This window comes from Taudactylus pleione, unplaced genomic scaffold, assembly GCF_031769625.1.
Source record: "Taudactylus pleione unplaced genomic scaffold, aTauple2 ptg000372l, whole genome shotgun sequence".
NCBI lineage: Eukaryota > Metazoa > Chordata > Amphibia > Anura > Myobatrachidae > Taudactylus > Taudactylus pleione.
In genome coordinates, this window is record NW_028284773.1 from 16,958,831 (window position 1) to 16,978,324 (window position 19,494).

General features: G+C 47.1%; 1 protein-coding gene across 25 annotated transcripts in view; it reads left to right on the forward strand.

Moving 5' to 3' along the window:
* The window catches only part of DLG1 (discs large MAGUK scaffold protein 1), a 385,534-nt gene that overhangs the window by 269,059 nt on the left and 96,981 nt on the right, over positions 1–19,494 (forward strand). For all 25 annotated transcript variants that reach the window (XM_088444821.1, XM_088444828.1, XM_088444822.1 and 22 more), the window contains one exon: positions 14,483–14,606. In XM_088444821.1, the coding sequence (XP_088300947.1) occupies positions 14,483–14,606 (124 nt within the window). The remainder of the gene's footprint in view (positions 1–14,482; positions 14,607–19,494) is intronic.

Consider the following 19,494-nt stretch of genomic DNA (forward strand, 5'->3'; position numbering starts at 1 on the left):
CAGGCCTTCCTGCGTTTTGCAATATTGCAGAATCACTATTAGTTTCGGGCATTGCCTTTCGGTTATCCTCGGCTCTCCGGATTTTCACCAAAACGTTGTCGATCATGATTGCACACCTTCAGTCATCAGGAGTGAACATAATACCTTACTTGGACGACCTGTTAATCAAGGCTCCATCGGAATCTCTTCTCTTGAACCACCTCACTGACATACAAGACTCTTAACGCAACACGGTTGGATAATGATTTGAAAGAAATCCAATCTGAGTCCGTCCCAGAGACTCCAGTTTCTGGAGATGATCCTGGATACGGCATTACAGAGTATTTTCCTTCTGGAAGACAAAGCCCGGGATATCTGATTGCTAGTTCAGCTAAGTATGCGGCAGGTGTTTTTATTTATTTATTTATTGCAGGTGGTTGCGGCAGGTGGATTTTTCTCTATTTTTAACTTCACATTAGCCACTTTAAAAAATGCTAGTATCCATTTTCATGTACCCCAAATTTGATGGGACACCTTATTTTTCCCCCAAAAAATTGCTAAATGCTATTCTTCACCACTTTCCCAAAGACTCTATACAGCACCTATTGAGACCTTTTAAAGACCCCACATACCTTTAGCAGGGCTATTAGGGGGTACCCATAGTGATACCCCATGTCAGGTTGATTTCCCCTAAAATGACAAGACTTTTCGCCGATTTCCTTTTCACCGGGTCCCCTTTTCGCCGAAATTAAATTGAGTACGGGGAATCGAGCGCGATAAGTTTTCACTTCCAAAACCTCAGATGACAGCGAAAAGTTCGGCAATGTACTCTTCACCTCAAATTGAATATAAGCCCTTAATGTTTCAATCATTTTTTAAACTGCACCAGTCTGTAAGCTTTTTCATGGCCGCTGCCCAACCAGGACTTCCTCTGCCGATGGACTGTTACTGCACCTGCTTCGCGCTGGATTATATAATTTGGGCTGGGAGATGACGTAGCAAACTGCAATTGGCTTGTCACGGCCATCTGGAATTTTAAAAATGGTGGTGTCGCCATTTTTAAAATGGGAACCGCCGCCATAGTACGTCCGATGACCAGCTCTGCATTAATGCTGCACGAGCACTGGATCCTTCAGGATGCCTCCCGCATCCTGATGCAATGCTCGTCATGATTCAGATTCGGCACCACCACATTGGTCCCGGCACTTCGCCGCCGCTCACTGCCCTAAGGTCAGCGGTCACCACTTGGAGCTGTCTGACCTCCCCACACAGGTGATGTCAGGCTTCCAGAGACACAACTGACGAACACCGCAGATGCAGTCAGTGTGCAGGAGGAGGGAGGCAGGTGCAATTAGAGTCGGGCTCTGCAGTGCCGGTAGGCAGCTCTAGCACACTGAATAGAGGCACTACAGTGCTGTGCTCCCCTGACACCATGAGATCTCTTCCGATACCACCTGTTCCACATTACCATTCGTGGATCGAGTGGGTGCTGGCCTTTAGCCTTGTAGCCCTGCACTGGTTTTCCTCTGGCCTCTGGGACCGGCTGCACCTTCTACCCACCTTCTCTCCTCTGGCACCGCTGACACTCTGGGTGCATCCCAGGCAGCTGAGTCTTACCTGGCACCGTAGCAGTCTTTCCTCTGCCGTGCCCGGTACCCGCCTGTGCTGCCGGGTCCATACCGATCAGTGCTGTCCTCCTGCCTGGACTGCTCTGCAGAGTGCAGACCTCCCTGCCCCTTAGTGCTCAACTGTACAACGCTGTTCTCGCTCCTAGCACTTCTGAATTTTCTGCTCCTATCTGGCCTTGAATATATTAAGTGACATCCCCACTCACAGCCGCCTCTGGCACTGTACTGCACGGACCAGATTAAGCTATGAAATGAGATCAGTGCAAGGGCTATTAATGAGGCAGTGTGTCCCAATCCAGCCACAAAATGGCTCTCAATTGTTTTCAGTGACATAAATAGGGCTAATTACTCTCGTAATCATAAAAGAAATACTACAAGCGAGGAGATGGCGGCCATATTGCGGCTCCCAAGTGAAGCCACTCTGAGTACACCCCCTGCAGGTGGCTACGTGACATGCGCAAATTGAAAATTCCTATCTGTAAAATGGGACCTATTTTGGCTAATACCCAGAGTTATGAATCCCAAAAATACCTCCTAGACTAAAGCAGAATTTTTTTTTTTAATTAACAGGAAGTGTAAGGGAAAAAAAAGCTGTCAGTTTAATCTTTAGATTACTTCCAATTACTTATTTTTAATTTTTTATACCTGAAATTTGGCATGCAGCACCGGGGGACAGTTCTGTGCGTCCATGCCAAATTTAAGCTGAGTACGTCCAATAACTTATAAACTGTAGCCCCTCAAACACCAAGCCCCCCTCTCAGGAACTCCCTATGGGAAAATTCAGTTTATTCAATTCACCCTCAATATATAATTCACACACACACACGTAAAATAAAACTGTTCCCGGTGCCCTCACTGGAAAATGGATAGCAAGTCTAAAGGGGTTGGGTATGGGATGCTGATGCTCGGGATCTCAGCAGTCAGAATCCAGACGCCAGCATATCGACAGGGTTTGGATACAGACACCTGTCGGTCGGTATCCTAACCCTCTCCCTACGCCTAACCCTCCCTCTCCGGTGCCTAAACCTAACCTCCTCTCTAGCGCTTAAACATAACCTCCCCGCACCCTAACCCTAAATTTCCCCCCTTGGTGCCTAACTCTAACTCTTCACCTAACTCCACTACTTTCCTTCGGGATGCCGGTGCCGGGATTCTGACACGTGTCGGGATTCCAGCTCAGGAATCCCCGCAGTCGGTATTATGACCGTGCGGCACTCTGGTCCAATAATGCAATGTCAGTATAGCAATCTCGTGAGCTGCTGCATACACCTGTGGAGCTTTATTAGCTATGCATGTTGATAGACTGTCGACTACCATTCCGTCATGGGTGGGAAATTTTGCATAGAAATTTCACATTATACCAGTGTGAAAATTGCATTTAGACTGTTAACATGGCATCATACTTAAATAATGGCCGCATATTAACCAAGATCTTAACATATTTTAATGCCCAAATGACCAGTATATTAAACCTATTTGTGCCCACATCTCTCCGTGCAATCCTGTAATGATGAACAAAAATTTAACACATTACAGATGTGTCCTCATACATCTAGCCTACTTGCGCGCTAAACAGGCCTTCTAGTCGCGCCATGCCGTGGCGTGACTCAGTAGCGCTGAGCGTCTTTTCGTGCAACTTTTTACCTTCAAATGCGTCTTATTTTCTCACTCTGCGCTACCGAGTCACACGGAACTCCTGCGTTGTGTAGCGCACGGAGGATAGATGTATTTGGACACCTCTGTATACCCCTTTTCCACCAAAATGCCAGGTCCAACCTGGATTATTGAACATGGTTTCAAGCCATGTCACAGCTGCTTGAAACCCTGGGCCTGATTCAGACCCACTCGCAAGCGGCTGTCCGCTCGCAAGTTTGTCGATGTTGTGCACTGCGCATGCACACGACGGCGGGAGCTCCGTCGTGCGCATGCGCCAGACGCGACGAGCGAAGGAAAGTCCTTCGCTCGTTGTGTCTGATCAAAGGGGGCGTGCTGTCGATGTTGATTGACAGCACGCCCCCTTTGGTGGGCGTGCCGGGGGCGTGCCTCCCTGACGGGGGTGTTCCCAAGGGAACGCCTACCGTCAGAAGCCGGCCCACTGACATCACTAGTGATGTCAGTGGGAGTGAGTTTGGCTCTGATAGAGCCAAAATCACTCCGGGCCTTGCGGTTGAAAACCTCAACCGCAGGCTCCGGCTCGCAGTTTTGATGGTCACGATGGTCACGACCATCGCGGCCATCAAACTGCACGCTCGTATAGGCTGTGGGTGGTGATCCACAGCTATACGAGCATCCAGGAGGACGCTCCAGAATTATGGAGGGCGGCCCTCATTCAGAGCGTGCGCTCTGCTCAGAGCGTACGGCTCTGAATGAGGGCCCCTGTTCACACCACAGGCTGGACCCAGGTTATTGCCAGATCATCCCTTTGCAGGCACTTGGAGATGACATTCTCTCCAATTGCTAGTGATCCAGCTCTCTGCTACTTTTAGCATGACCCGGGTTGGATACCCCGGGTCACACATTCACACCTCTGCCTAACCATGTCAGTGCCGGGTTCTACCCTGGTAGCTACCAGGGTCTGATTCCCGGGTTACACAACCTAGGTTGATCCTTCTAACACCAAACCTGTACCCGGGTTGCCTTGGTAATGACCCGGGTTACAAATTTGGTGGAAAAGGGCTATTATTCTAATACAGAGCCACTACAGTCTTAAATATTTCTATGGATGTAAAGTTGTCACCTTTTTGATATTTTACTTTTTTCCCACTATAAGTTAGTTTTATTTGTTTCATAATGACTGACTTCTAGATTATAGCATATTAACCAATGTATTACAGGATTTACTTACATATGCTACTTTATTACACTTGTATACTATCTGAACAGTTAGAAGTTTTCCTGTGTATTCTGCTCAGCACATATCAGAGTGCACATCTATTCTTCGCTCTCTTGAAGGGGATAATGTATGAAACCTTTAAAACAGTAGAAGTTAACCATAGCAACAAACCGGCTTTATCAGTAGTACTTACTAAGTACACTATATAAAATTACAGGACAAAGCTGATTGGTTGCTATGGAAAACTTCTCCACTCCTTCATACTTTAGAGGGTTAGATCTCTTTCTAAGGTTGTAAAATCTCCAGAGGTGTGCTGTGCTACCATGTAAATGTCCATCCTCCTACCGCTTTGGTACCAATACATACTAAAAAAGTACTTTTCTCCTAAAATGCTACATAGTTTATCCCCATCTTATTATTATTATCCTTTATTTATATGGCACCACAAGAGTTTTGCAGCGCCTTTATAAAGTACATAAACAAACAAATGAACACACAAGAAAAACAGTTAACAGTACAAACCATGCAGACATATACAGGATTTATAAAAATTGCTCCATAACAGTGATGCATGCCGGCAACCAAGTGTTAGGTGCTGTTGTAAATTAAAATATAAGTAAGGGAAGAAGTAGCATGTGAGGGAAGAGGGCCCTGCTCGTGAGAGCTTACATTCTAAAGGGGAGGGGCAAACAGGGGTGATACAATTGGGCTGGATTGTGAGGAAGGAACATGGGTAGTGGGTTAGCATGAGCGCTTGAAAGCTGTGGAAGAAAGGGGTCTCGAAAGCCCAATTGAAGATAAACCATCTATGGTTTATATCAAGTATGAGTAAGTTGAAGTTGCTTCCCTGCCAAGGGGCATCATGTACGTCTAAAAAGTGTCCCATTAATAGTACAGCACTGTACCTGAAGACTGTCATGAGTTCTTTTGCAGAGTTGAAATGGCCCTGTGCAACACATCAGGGTCTAAAGCTGGGTGTTTTTTTTTTTTGTTTGTTTTTTTTTGTTTTTGTTTTTTTACTGTGTACAGCGAATATTTGTGCAAATTAACTCTCTTGTTGGAGTGCATTACAGCACTTATGAAAAATGCAGCCCGGTTGTCTATGAATAGTTTTGATTGAAATGGGAGGGTAATAACAGAATGTATAACAGATATTATTTAATTTTACAGATAAGAAAACAATTACAATACAGATTACACTGACAGTCCCCCCTTCACGCAAAAATATTATAAAGGCTAAAGCATGGCAGCACATACAGTAAAAAAAAAATTTGATTTAATTCATTTCTATATATAGAAAGGAATAAGGAGGGAGAGGGGGCAGTGAATCCTGACATTGAGTTTCTAAACATAGACGTTCTCTCAAGTGTAATAACAAAAGCCCTTAACTCCTAGGGTCTGTGTAAAGAGCTGTAGAGACAGGTACATGAGAAACAGTTGTCCTGGCAACTGTATGTGCTGCCATGCTTACATTGCACAGAACTTATTTTATTAATTTCTGAAGCTATTACACTGATATCTTTGTTTCTGGAACTAGTTGAAAGAATGATACACAACAAAAAGTGCTGGTATTGCATACCATTAGGAAAAAACACAAACGCACTCTAACTATATGGCAAAAAGTATGTGGAAACCTGAACATCTCTCACACACCTGTGCTAGTTGAGCTTCTCATTCCAAAACCATAGGTATTAGTTGGTTCCTACTCTACTGTGACAAATGCTTACAGTTTCCGGGAAACTTCTCAAAGGTGTCTGGTGGGCGCTTTTGCAGGCCAGTCATGTTTTTCCACACCAAACTTTGTGCACTGGTCCATTGTCATGCTTAGGGGGGAATACAATTGCAGGCGAAAGTGATACGTGTTCACGGGTGTTTTGTTATCACGCATATCGCCAGTTATTCGGTGTTAATTTATCGTGCAATCCAATTAGAAATTGGGTGATGTGTTTCATCCAAATTTTTTTGCTGGTTTTACACTTAAGTACAGGTTCAGGTGAAAATGGGGAAAAACTGTACCCCAAAAAAGACAAACCATTATTACATAACAATATAGAATTATATTAGTGGCCAAAATAAAAGTATTTGGGGTTCTTAAAAATGTGTCAAATGGCTGTTGTAAGCATTTTTCTAAAACTGAAAAAATGGTAGAAATAAATGCTCTACTTAAATTAGTGGTGCATAAAAATGCCTAAATATATATTTGTGTAATTTCAAGCCACTTTAAAAAAAACATAGTAAAGGGACCTGGCATGTCTAGTCACCACAATCTGACCTGCCCCACCCACCTCTGTCTCCTGCACGTTTATGAAAAGAGACAATATTTGCAGTGTTGAAATTTCGTTTTCAAGACCTCTGCAATTCGCCCTGGCATGCTGTCAATCAATTTCTGGGCCACATGCTGACTGGCCGCCCATTCTTGCCTAATCATTGCTTGGAGTTTGTCAGAATTTTGGGGTTTTTGTTTGTCCACCCGCCTCTTGAGGATTGACCACAAATTCTCAATGGGAATAAGGTCTGGGGATTTTCCTGGCCATGGACTCAAAATTTTGATGTTTTGTTCCCCGAGCCACTTAGTTAACACTTTTGCCTTATGGCATCATGCTGGAAAAGGCATTGTTCATCACCAAACTGTTCTTGGATGGTTGGGAGAAGTTGCTCTTGGAGGATGTTTTGGTACCATTCTTTATTCATGGCTGTGTTCTTAGGCAAAATTCATCCATGTGCCCAAATTCCGTATGGAAATCCTACGGTCAATTATGCTGGCAATGGACCCTGGAGATTTTATGGTCTCCCTAAACATACATGATGCATTTCTGCATGTTCCGATTGCACGATCCCACCAAAGATTTCTAAGATTGGTGGTAGATCAGCAACATTACCAATTTCAGGCTCTACCCTTCGGGCTGGCCACAGCCCCTCGGGTATTTTCAAAGATAATGGCAGTGATGATGGCTCATCTCAGACGACAAGGGGTCAGGATATAGCCATATTTGGACGACCTCCTAATACTAGCACAATCGCAGGAGTTGTTACAGTGTCATCTTCAGATGACTATTGTCTGCTTACAAGAGCACGGCTGGATAATCAATCGGAAAAAGTTATCTTTCTCCAAATCAGTGGATGGTGCACTTGGGGACGCTGCTGGACTCTCTGTGCCAGAGTATTCTCCTACCAAAGGACAAGATTGCGGCACTAAAGTCTCGTGTGTGCAGTCTACTCTGCAAACAAAGTGTGTCAGTTCACCTGGCAATGCAGGTGATGGGCTCCATGGAATCCACATTCAATATGGTAGCATATGCCCAGTTCCACTCCAGGTCCCTGCAACAATGGATTCTCTCTCATTGGGATGGTCCGTATCATCGGTTAAAGTCTCAGATGATCCTCATCTCGCCAGAGGTTCGGCTCTCCCTCGCTTGGTGCCTGGAGATGACTAATTTAGACAAGGGTCGTCCGCTATTGATCCCAGATTGGGTACTCCTCATCACGGATCCAAGTCTGCAAGGATGGGGAGCGGTGACAGGGCGTCACACCTTTCAGGCAAGGTGGACAGACCAAGAAAGTCACCTACCAATAAATATCTTGGAGCTTCGTGCAGTGCACAGAGCACTCAGTCTGACGCAGGACCTTCTTCACGGCAGGCCTGTCCAGATTCAGTCCGACAGCGCGACCACAGTGGCCTAACATCAACCATCATGGAGGCACACAAAGTCTGGCAGCCATGAGGGAAGTGGCAAACATTCTGCTGTAGGCAGAATGCCATCTTCCAGCATCTCTGCAATATTCATCCCAGGAGTCCTCAACTGGGAAGCGGACTTCCTAAGTCGTCAGGACATACACGCCGGAAAATGGGCTCTTCATCCGGACGTCTTTCAACTCCTGGTGGACAGGTGGAGACTACCAGACGTAGACCTCATGGCATCACTCCACAACCACAAGGTCCCCAGGACCCGCTCCAGAACGAGGGACTCCTCAACTGCCTTAGTGGATGCTCTAGTGATGAGGTGGAGCTTCAGGTTGGCATACCTGTTTCCTCCGATATCCCTCCTCCCAAGAGTCTTCAGAAAGTTCAAGCAGGAAGCCTGCTTCAGCCCGCATCTATCTCAGGATTTGGCATTCATATTTTTGTTGGTGTTCCCAAACAAAATATGATCCTAAGGTTTTCAAGATTTCAAGAGTACTTGCCTTTCTGCAGGCTGGGTTAGACTTGGGTCTGCACCTTGCTACCTTGAGGGTTCAGGTTTCTGCTTGGTCAGTTTTGTTCCAGCGCAGAATTGCGTCCCTGGCAGATGTAAGAACATTTTTGCAGGGGGTTCTCCAACTGTAACACCGTTTGTCCCTCCAGTAGCACCATGGAATTTATCCTAGGTTCTCAGGGCACTGCAAGCTTTGAACCCTTGGATAAGGTGGACTTTAAATAGGTTGACAGCGAAGACCCTTTATCTTCTTCAGGTTCCATAAGGTCCACAGGAATTACCTTGGGATATATAGTTGGATAGCATCCAATGTAACAAACAGCAAAGCTTTGGAGCTCCCAGCATGCACTAGACCTCCTCCCTATATACCCTGCCCCCAGCCACAGGCATTTAGTTTTTTCGTTTGGTGCATGGCAAGATGCACCTGTTTTAACAGTGGGACTGCTCAGGCAGTCCCAAACTTTTTATTTTTTACCTCAGAGTTTAGCGGTGTTAGGCGCCGTAAAGGACGCCTGCAGTGCGAATCCTACTACCTCCGCTGAGCCGACAATACCAGCATCCACCTTGTGCCACTGGATTTTCGGCGGGCATCAGCGGGGCTGGGTAGTGGCTTGCTGCTGAGGCCTGGGACTGCGGTAGGGGAAACGGAGATGCAGGTAAGTGCGCTAAGTAGTCCCTTACCTTCAGTGTTGAGACGCATCAGAGGGTATTTGTGTGCGGACGACGTCTCACTATACGACCGGGACCATATTGTCTGTTGCTGGGGATGGGTGGTGGGACATTCTAGAGCGCACTAGGTCACGTCTTGCCGCCTTTTAGTGCAGTGTACCCGGCCGTTGAATATCACAGCCTAGGGGAGATAGCCCCCTCGGACACAAAACTTCCGGTTTGGAACACCGGTGTCTGGTACAAAGTCTCCTCCCCGTGGATGAGTTGTGTGCAGTGGAGCGTTTTGGCGTTTGCTGAGGCGGTGTTCTTAGAGGCTGTTCCGTCAGGTTTGACATATAATGTGCTTTATATCCCACCATCACCCCGCTGGGGCTGGCTAGTTGATCAGAGTTCAGATTACTGTAATCATGTGTATTCATGCATTGTATGTGACTGTATGCTAGGTTGACCCGTCTAGAAAGCAGCAGTCTCTTCTTGGTCAATTGCAAGAAGCAGCTATGTATATGGTGGAGGTGAGGATTGGCACAGGTGTCCTAGCGTCTAGGATCTCTTCCACCTCGGTGGCAGCCAGAAGGTCCCTCTGGCTTTAAGACCTGGAAGGCGGATGCAGGGTCCAAGAAGGCTCTGGAATTGTTGCCCTTCACAGGGAAGGTACTGTTTGATCCAGGTTTGGATGACATAATGACTTCCTTGGCAACGCCGGTCAGCGGAATTGCCATCCACATCTGCCTCTGAGAGGCAGCCATATCTGTCCTTTCGTCCACAAGGTAGGACAAAGAAGCAGTCCTCGGCCAAACAAATTGGCAAGAGGGCACAGCCCAAAGGGTCTTGGTTATCCAAATGCCCTCCTTCCAAGCCAGATGGTAAGTCCACTGTCTGAGGACGCGAGCCTCCCCCTGGAGGATGTCAGGGTTGGGGGCCGACTTTTGCAATTTACACAGGCCTGGCATCAGACCACTACAGATGCCTGGGTACAAGCCATGGTCTCTCAGGGTTAAACCATCACGTTCATCATGCATCCCCCTCAAAGGTTTGTGTTCACAACTCTTCCTACAGACCCGGTCAGAGCCCGGCTTACCGAGAGTCTATTGGGGCCCTCCTTGAACCAGGTGCTATAGTCCCTGTCCCTGTGACTCAACAGGGAAGGGGTTATTATTCAATTGTGTTTTTAATTCAAAAACCCAATGGGTCACACCGCCCTATGTTGAATCTAAAATCTCTCAACAGATTTATCAAAGTGCCCAAATTCTGATTGGAAACCCTATGGTCAATTGTGTTGGCAATGGAGCCTGGGGACTTCATGGTCTCCCTGGACATACAAGATGCATAACTGCATGTCCCGATTACAAAATCTCAGCAAGCCTTTCTCGGGTTGGCAGTAGATCGGCAACACTATCAGTTTCAGGCTCTACCCTTCGGGCTTGACACAGCCCCTCGGGTATTCACCAAAATAATGGCGGTCATGTCTGCTAATCTCAGACGTCAAGGAGTCAGGATACTGCCATATCTAGGAGACCTCCTGATATTGGCGCAATCTCAGGAGATGTTACAATGCCATCTACCGATGACCATTTTCTGCTTACAAGATCACGGCTGGGTAATCAATTGAAGGAAGTCGTCACTCCAGTTCAGCAGATGGTGCACTTAGGGGCATGGCTGGACTCTCTAGGACATTCTATATTTCCTGAGGACAAGATTGTAACACTACAGACTCGTGTGCACTAGCTGCTTTGCAAGCAAACCGTGTCAGTGCACTAAGCGATACAGGTGCTGGGCTCCATGGTAGCCACATTCGACATGGTGGCTTATGCCCAGTTCCACTCCAGGTCCTTGCAGCTGTGGATTCTGGCCCAGTGGGATGGTCATAATCATCAGATAAAAACCCAGATGGTACACATCTCGCCAGAGGTTCGCCTCTCCCTAGCCTGGTGGCTGGAAACAACTCATTTAAACAATGGCAGTCTGTTATGGATCCCGGAATGGGTACATCTCACCGCGGATGCAAGTCTGCATGGATGGGGAGTTGTGACGGGTCATCACACTTTTCAGGGAAGGTGGATAGACCAAGAAAGTCACCTACCAATAAATATTGGAGCTTCGGGCAGTGCACAAAGCACTCATATTGGCACAGAACCTTCTACAAGGCAGGCCTGTCCAGGTCCAATGCGACAACAGTGGCCTACATAAATCATCAAATATCCTCCCTCATACCAGGTAGAGGAATTTACCAATTTGGATGCATATCTATTAACCTGTCCATTGACAGGTTAATAACCTGTCCTATTCACCACCTGCTGGCTTATTAACATATTGGCTTATTAACAAACTGCTGAACTGTGCTATTGGAAATCATTCTGCATAATTAACAACTATACTGCTGCCACTAAAATCTTCTGCTTACGGATGAACTATCTGAATTAACTGTGCTCTGCTACCTTAATCATTGCATACTAATTTACTAGAAATCAATGCTATTTTAATGAGTATATGCATTGTTTGTTGTTGGTATTTATTTCTATTTAAAGGAATGATTTTCCATCTGTATTTTATATTTTTATATATGTAATTGATTGAAGTAAAAATATTTTAAATCAGCAGCTGGTTATAGGTGCCTTTACAAAATTTTCTATTAGTACACACACATCTGTGGAGTATCCAAACCCACATTGTACAGGCAGCCCAGACTAGACTGCATTATAATATACACACACTATTGTGTTATTCAGAAGCGCTCACTTGTTTCTTTTCATTTAGACCAAGAATGTCACCTACCAATAAATATATTGGAGCTTCGGGCAGTGCACAAAGCACTCATATTGGCACAGGACCTTCTACAAGGCAGGCCTGTCCAGGTCCAATACTACAATGCGACAACAGTGACCTACATAAATCATGGAGGCACACTAACAGCCATGGAAGAAGTGGCAAGGATTCTGCTATGGGCGGAATGCCATCTACTAGCAATATCGGCAATATTCATCCCAGGGGTTCTCAACTGGGAAGCAGACTTCCTAAGTTGCCAGGACATACTGTACACGCCAGAGAATGGGCTCTTCATCCGGAGGTATTTCAAATCCTGGTGGACAGGTGGGGGATACCAGACTTAGGCCTCATGGCATCACGTCACAACCACAAAGTCTCCAGGTACGGGTCCAGAACAAGGGACCCCTCAGCAGCCTTCATGGATACTCTGGTGGTGAGATGGAACTTCAGGTTGGCATACCTGTTTCCTCCAATCTCCCTCCTCTCAAGGGTCTTCAGAAAATTCAAACAGGAAGGCGGCAGGATGATACTAATAGCTCCTGCCTAGTTGCGTTCATTTTTTCTATGGTGTTCCAACAGGAGATGTGACACTAAAATATTCATTGTATCAAGGGTACTTGGTTTTCTCCAGGCTGGACTAGTCTTAGGTCTTCGCCTGGTTTCGGCTTTGACAGTTTGGTTCCAGCGTAAGATTGCCCCTCTGCCAGGATGTTAGAACATTCTTTCAGGGGGTTCTTCGACTGCATCCTCCATTTCTCCCACCGGTGGCACCATGGGATTTGTCTTTGGTTCTCAGGACACTGCAGGCGCATCCCTTTGAACCCTTGGATAAGGTGACTTGATATGGCTGACGGCCAAGACTTTGCTTCTCCTTGCCATCTCTTCAGCTCGCAGAGTTTCGGACTTGGCAGCGTTATCATGTTCTCCATAATTGGTTGTTTCATCAGAATAGAGCTGTCCTTCATACCAAGGCGGTATACCTCCCGAACGTTGTGTCCTGGTTTCACATAAATGAGTCCCACATAAATGAGTTTTCACATAAATTGTAGTCCCGGCCTTTAAGTCTTCAGATGTGGTTCGAGCCCTTCGTATCTACGTGGATCGGACCAAGTCCATCAGGAAGTCTGATTCACTCTTTGTTATATGGTTTTCACAAAAGAGGTTGGCCAGCAAACAAACCTTGTCTCACTGGCTTCGTATGACCATTTCTCAGGTTTATACACAGGCTGATCTCCCTGTTCCTAACAAGGTGACAGCACATTCCACTCGGTATGTCGGACCATCGTGGGCGGTAAGACAGGATGCCTCTGCTGAACAACTCTACAAGGCAGGCACTTGGTCTTCCGTGATTTTTTTCAAATTCTATGCTTTTGATACTTATGCCTCCCAGGATGCTTCTTTTTTGGCGGCGGATTCTGCTATCTGCTCAGGAGCGTCCCCACCCTTAAGGGAACTGCTTTAGGATGTCCCAGGGTAATTCCTGTGGCCCCTATGGAACCTGAAGAAATCTAGAATTATGGTATAACATACCTTTTTGTTAATTCTTTTTCTTCGAGGTCCACAGGGCACCCACCCTGACGCACCTGGCTTCAGTTGGGATCTGTTCTTGACTTTTTTGTATCACTAATTCCCTCTTCGTATTTTGAGTGTTTCTTGGGTACATTGTACTTCCTTCTCCATTTTTCCGTCTCTTGTCGTTAGGCTTGTTTACAAACTGAATGCCTGTGGCTCGAGGTGGGTTATGTAGGGAGGAGGACCAGTGCATCCTGGGAGCTTTAAAGCTGTAGCTGTTTGCTGCAATGGATCTCTCCATCTACATACCCCCAAGGTAGATCCTGTGGACCCTATGGACCTCGAAGAAAGAGTCGACTAAGGTATGTTATACCATAACTCTTATTTTATCACCATTAGGAGCCATACTAAGCAATATGCATAGCCACTTGTGTTCCACCTGAAGAAAAACCTTGTTATGATAAACCCAAGTCTATGTGGAGGTTCTTGATCTAGTAATACACATTTTAATTCCAAACGTCTGTCATGTTCTGTGGAGTGACTAACGACCATTTTAGTTGCATTAGTCCCATCTGTGAAGAGCTTTTATTAATGAAAGATCTATGAGTAGTTTCTTAAGCATGTTTTTTGTTATATCCACATAAAACTTTACATGGGCAAACCATATGACAGTGGCTTTCACAAGTCAAACATGGACTCCACCTTTAGTCAAATCATTAATCAGTGGTAATTAAAAAAAAATTATTTTAAAGCTCAAGGTTGCCAAAGTGCCATTTTAATCCTTAGATTCCATCTTGATCGGTTTTGGCATTCTCCTTTGAATTTGTCACCGGTAGACCACACGCATGAATGCCTCCTGTCTAATCTGGTGGACTTTATTAGCTTTCTACAATCTGTTGTTGCAGCATATTCTCAGCAAGTGGATAATCATATCAGTTCACCTGGATATCTTGGACATCCTCTTCCTCCATCCCCGGGCCGATATTCTCCTGTCCCAAAAGGAATGCTTGCAGATGATGATTTAACTCGGTAAGGTTCAGTTAGTTAATTGTGATAGGAATGATGGGTTTATTCATGTCTACTAGTAGTTAATTGGAAATGTGATTTCACTGTCACCCCCTATAGTTATGATAGAGGTAATTTAATCCATTTAATGTACTTCTCTTATAAACAGTTTTAAATGGCAACTGTATGCTTGTTACTTATATATATGACCGTAAATTGCATCTTTAGTGTTCATTTATGACCTAATAGTTGTTTTATTGTTTTATTAATGCAAATGCTCAGTCAAGCAAGCAGCTTTCACCTATTGCTGCTACCAGAACTTACAAAAATCTTGTCTGTAGACTGCATGGAGAAATAAAGTGCATTTTTGCACAGAGATCATCTTTGAATCCACTCATGTTGTCTACCCTGAAGTCAGTGCCTGCCTTTTACATAACATGGGGCATTATATAAATGGAATGTATGGATAGAGAATAGCTTATGAATTACACTGACTGGTATTCTGTTGGGGTAATGGTTTACCATAAAGTACAAGGAGGTATGTAGAATCAGCAGAATCGGTATGTAATGTCGGCTATCGGGATGCCTCCTGTCACAATACCGACAGCGGCATCCCAATGGTTGGTATCTCGACAGGGGTCGGGTAAGTATACTCCCCCATCCCCCTCTTAACCCTCCCTTTTTGTTGCCTAACCCTCCACCAATCCGCACCCTGAACCTAAGTCCCCCATCTTTTGTGCCCAAACCTAATCCTCCGCCCTTAGTGTCTAAACCTAACCCCCCCATTGGTGTCTGACCCTCCCACCTAGGGGTGCCTAACCCTAGCCTCCCCACCACCCCCCTCCCCCCAAAAAAAACGTAACCCTGCTAACTGTCCTAAACTTACACACACCCGCATGGCAAACAGGACGGGCGCCCTGGACTTACCTTGTGTGGGCACGTGTCCTCCTGGATTCCGGTGTCGGTATATCGACGCCTATCTTAACTCCCTTGTCGGGATTTCAGCATCGGCATAGAGACCAGGCTGCCTTGCACCCGCTGGTCTCTTGACTACATCCCGAATCAGATGTGTTTGTATATTCCTGGAGTATAAGCAAAGTTGCAAATATACTGGAAAAGCTACACATGCTATTATGTGTAGCTATAGTTCCTGCTGTTGTCTTATGAGGAATATGTAGAGTCTTTAGCACTTTAAGGCACTTGTTGATGTGCACTGGCATTACTGCAGGGGGTTTGGTATATGGAGAGCACACAAGGTAGCTGGTTTGTGTATTTGTCTTGCTATTCGTTAATGGCAATGGCTGGTATATTTGAGTACTGCTAAAATATATTTTGTATCTGGAAGGTATACTGTGATGGCATCAGCTGGTATCTTGGGGCACTGGTATACAATGGTGAACACTAGCTGCTATCTTGGTCATGTGAATACAGCAAGGGCACAATTATTCTGTGAGAACCAGGTAAATATCTAAGGGTTCTGACATAACATAATAGCACAAGCTATTGTGTGAGGCACACCTATAATGTTTTTGTGTCAAGACTGATGCTGGTCTAATGTTGGTGACTAGCTGGGTAAACTTTGTGGAATACCAGTGCTATCAGTGAATTATAGATGGTAGGAGAATTGCACTGGTGTAGGTTGCAATAATATGTTGTATGCATTCCAGAATATGCAATAGTGTGGTAGCAGAAAACTGTCCAATAATATCATGTTAAAAAGCAATCCAGATTATGTGCGGCTACTGCTAGTTTTGATGCAATGCTATTGCTAGCAAAACAGCAGTAATAATGGGTTCTTGGCAATCCACACTATATACAATATTTTGGTAGCAGAGAACTGTGCAATATCAGGTTCAAATGTAGTCCTGACCAGGGCCGATGCTAGTGTTTGGCGCCCCCTGCAACCTATAAATTGAGTCCTCATACAAATTTGTCCTTGGGACATGAGAGACATGTCAAGAGTATTTTGCGTCTCATTGGATTGCCCCATTTTCTACTTCAGGGTCCATAGGGTATGCACAGGATACCTTGGGGTATAGGTGATGACGTCAGTCATCGGGCACCATAGAGTTAAGCTTTCAGCCTCCCAGGATGCACTAGGGTCCCCTTCCTATACCCCGCCCCTGAGCCCAGGCATCTCAGTTTAGTTTGGTGCCCGGCCGGAGTCGGTTGAACCTGTTAGAGGGGAGCCATGAAGAGCCCCTGAAGTTTTCTTCTTTGCAGCTGTGGCTGCACATCTGGAAGTCCTGACGTCCATGCTGTCTTCCCTACACACCCGCCGGTACCAGAACGCCGGTACCGATCTGGGGATGCTGGTAGGCATCTGGGGTCACAGCTAGCGGTGACCCCAGATGTTTAGGACCATGGCCGGATTTAAGGGGGTCATCAGGTAAGCAGCAGGGTCCCGCGGTGGGTCCCCGCTGATACATGGTCCAGAGTCCCCAGGCAGGGGGCTCCCTGGGGACTGGCTGCAGCGTGGAGCCAGGTACTAACCTGCGCTTCCACTACCCCCCTGGGACAGCAGGACCGCGGCAGAGCGGTAGCGCTGCGGCGTCCCAGGGGTTAAATGCATGCCAGGGGAGCGCGCCTTCCCTGTCTCACAGCCGGCGCCTCCCCCGCTGCACACAGCCCTCTCTGCACACGCCGACTCCTCCCCCAGGCCAGCCTCCTCTATGCTCCTCGGTGGCCATCTTTCCCAACGCATGGTGAACGCTGCTGGAAGCCTATGATCGGAGGCATCGTGGTCTGGGTCCCCCCGCATACCTCTCCTCCGCTGTGGTCAGGTCTGTGTATGCAGCGCTGTGTCCTACCAGACTCTGTGTAGTTGATTTATCAGCGCTGTTAGTGCAGGAATTGATTTTCTTTGCATTGTATGTGACTGTGCTAGCGCTGCTGCCTGTACTTTTATTTTCTAACTGTCAGTCTTATCACTATCCCTGTTCTTTCTGCTAAAGCCCTTGCGGTGCGTTACTGCAGGGTGGTCTCTCGCTATACTAAAAGTATTGGTGAGAGGGGTCACATACTTTCCACCATTATGTCTGAGAGTGATTTTCCTCTCCAGCTTCAGTGTATTACGTGTAAAGTACCTATAGCGGAGGGGGAGGGTAATGCGGAGGGCCTATGCCGGAAGTGTTTTTTATTGGCGCGGCCAATTACGGTCACAACACCGGTACAGGAGCCGCCCTGGGCTTGTTTCGCTCAGGCGCTTACAACCTTGGTGGGCCAGTTAGCTCCGCAGCCCACGTTCTGGCAGATGGGATTGTCCCAGCAATCAGTGGGGTCGTCACCCATGCAGGCAATTGGTGGTACCCCGCAGTCTCCCTATTTCCCCTCTCCCGCTCTCTCAGGAGCCGGCGTGGGTTAATTCCCTGACTAGTTCTATACAGCACTTGTCGGTACAAGGGGAGTCTGTGTTGCGGCCAGTGGCGTCTCTGTCTGCTCCTTATGAGGATGACGAAGTGACGTCTGATGATGGGGAGATTCTGGATCTTTCTGACCAGGAACCTCCCCGTACTAAGGAGGCGGACGCTAGGTCCAAGGTATATATTCCTGGACTTGTTCGGGCAGTCCGCACAGCTTTGGTGATTGAGGACGAAGTTCCTCCGGCGTCTAAATCCAAATATGCCTTTTTTAAGGATGTTAAGGGTGGCGCCACAGTCTTTCCTCTTTCAGGTCAGTTGGTGGACCATTTAGAGGAGGCGTGGAAACAGCCTGGCAAACGATACCAGCCGCAGAGGCGTTTGGCGGTGGCTTATCCGTTCGCGGATAATTATTTTTCTAAGTGGGAATCCCCTTCACAGGTGGATTCTCATGTGACACGCCTCGTACGTAGTGCCACTTTACCCATGCCATCCATGTCCTCCCTTAAGGATGCTACGGACCGCAAGGTGGAGATCTGCCTAAAGTCTGTTTATTCCCTTGGGGGGGCAGCGCGGCCAGCTATGGCCATTTGCTGGGTTGCCAGAGCTATGGAGCGCTGGGCAGATACGTTGGAGGCGTCCTTCGAATCCGACTGTTCGGCTGAACAGACGGAGTTGATCGGAAATCTCCGGGATTCGGCCACTTATATCAAGGAAGCGGCCTTGGATATTAGTACCCTGGCGTCTCGAATTTCTTCGGCAGCTATAGCTGCTCGTCGCACCTTGTGGTTGCGATCTTGGAAGGCGGACGCTGATTCCAAAAAGGGTTTGGAAGCGTTGCCTTTTAACGGAGAAGTTCTCTTTGGTCCGGACCTGGACAAAATTGTAGCCACGCTGGCGGCAGCCAAGTCGGCATGTCTCCCGTCTGCTGCAGTTCCTTCCAGTTCAGGTACGTCGTCCTTTCGGCCTTATAGGGCCCAGGGTAGGCCTAAAGCACAGTCCTTTCCCCGACAGGCTGGCCCCAAGAAATCGGCCAAGCCCCGGAAGCAGGCCTGGAGTACCAGACGTCCGGCCCCTAAGCCAGATGACAAGCCTGCGGCCTGACGGTCCGGGCCTCCCTTTTGGGGATCCCGAAGTGGAAGGCCGCCTGCTGCAGTTCGCCCGGTGTTGGTTGGTCACCACGACAGACACTTGGGTTCTTGAGGTGGTCTCACACGGGTATGCCCTCTCCTTCCGGCACAGACCCCCGGCTCGATTCTTCACCACGGGTCTACCATCAGACCGGAACAAGGCAGCGGAGCTGCGGAAGGTCTTGCACACTGTTTCAGGCTGGAGATATAGTGCCTGTTCCATCCTCCCAGAAGGGCCAGGGTTTCTATGCCAATCTCTTTTTGGTGCAGAAACCCAATGGGTCGTTTCATCCGATACTCAACCTCAAAAGTCTCAACAGGTCTTTGCGGGTGCCGAAGTTTCGGATGGAGACACTACGCTCCATCCGCGCATTCTGGCGCTGGAACCTGGGGACTACATGTGTCATTGGACATACAGGACGA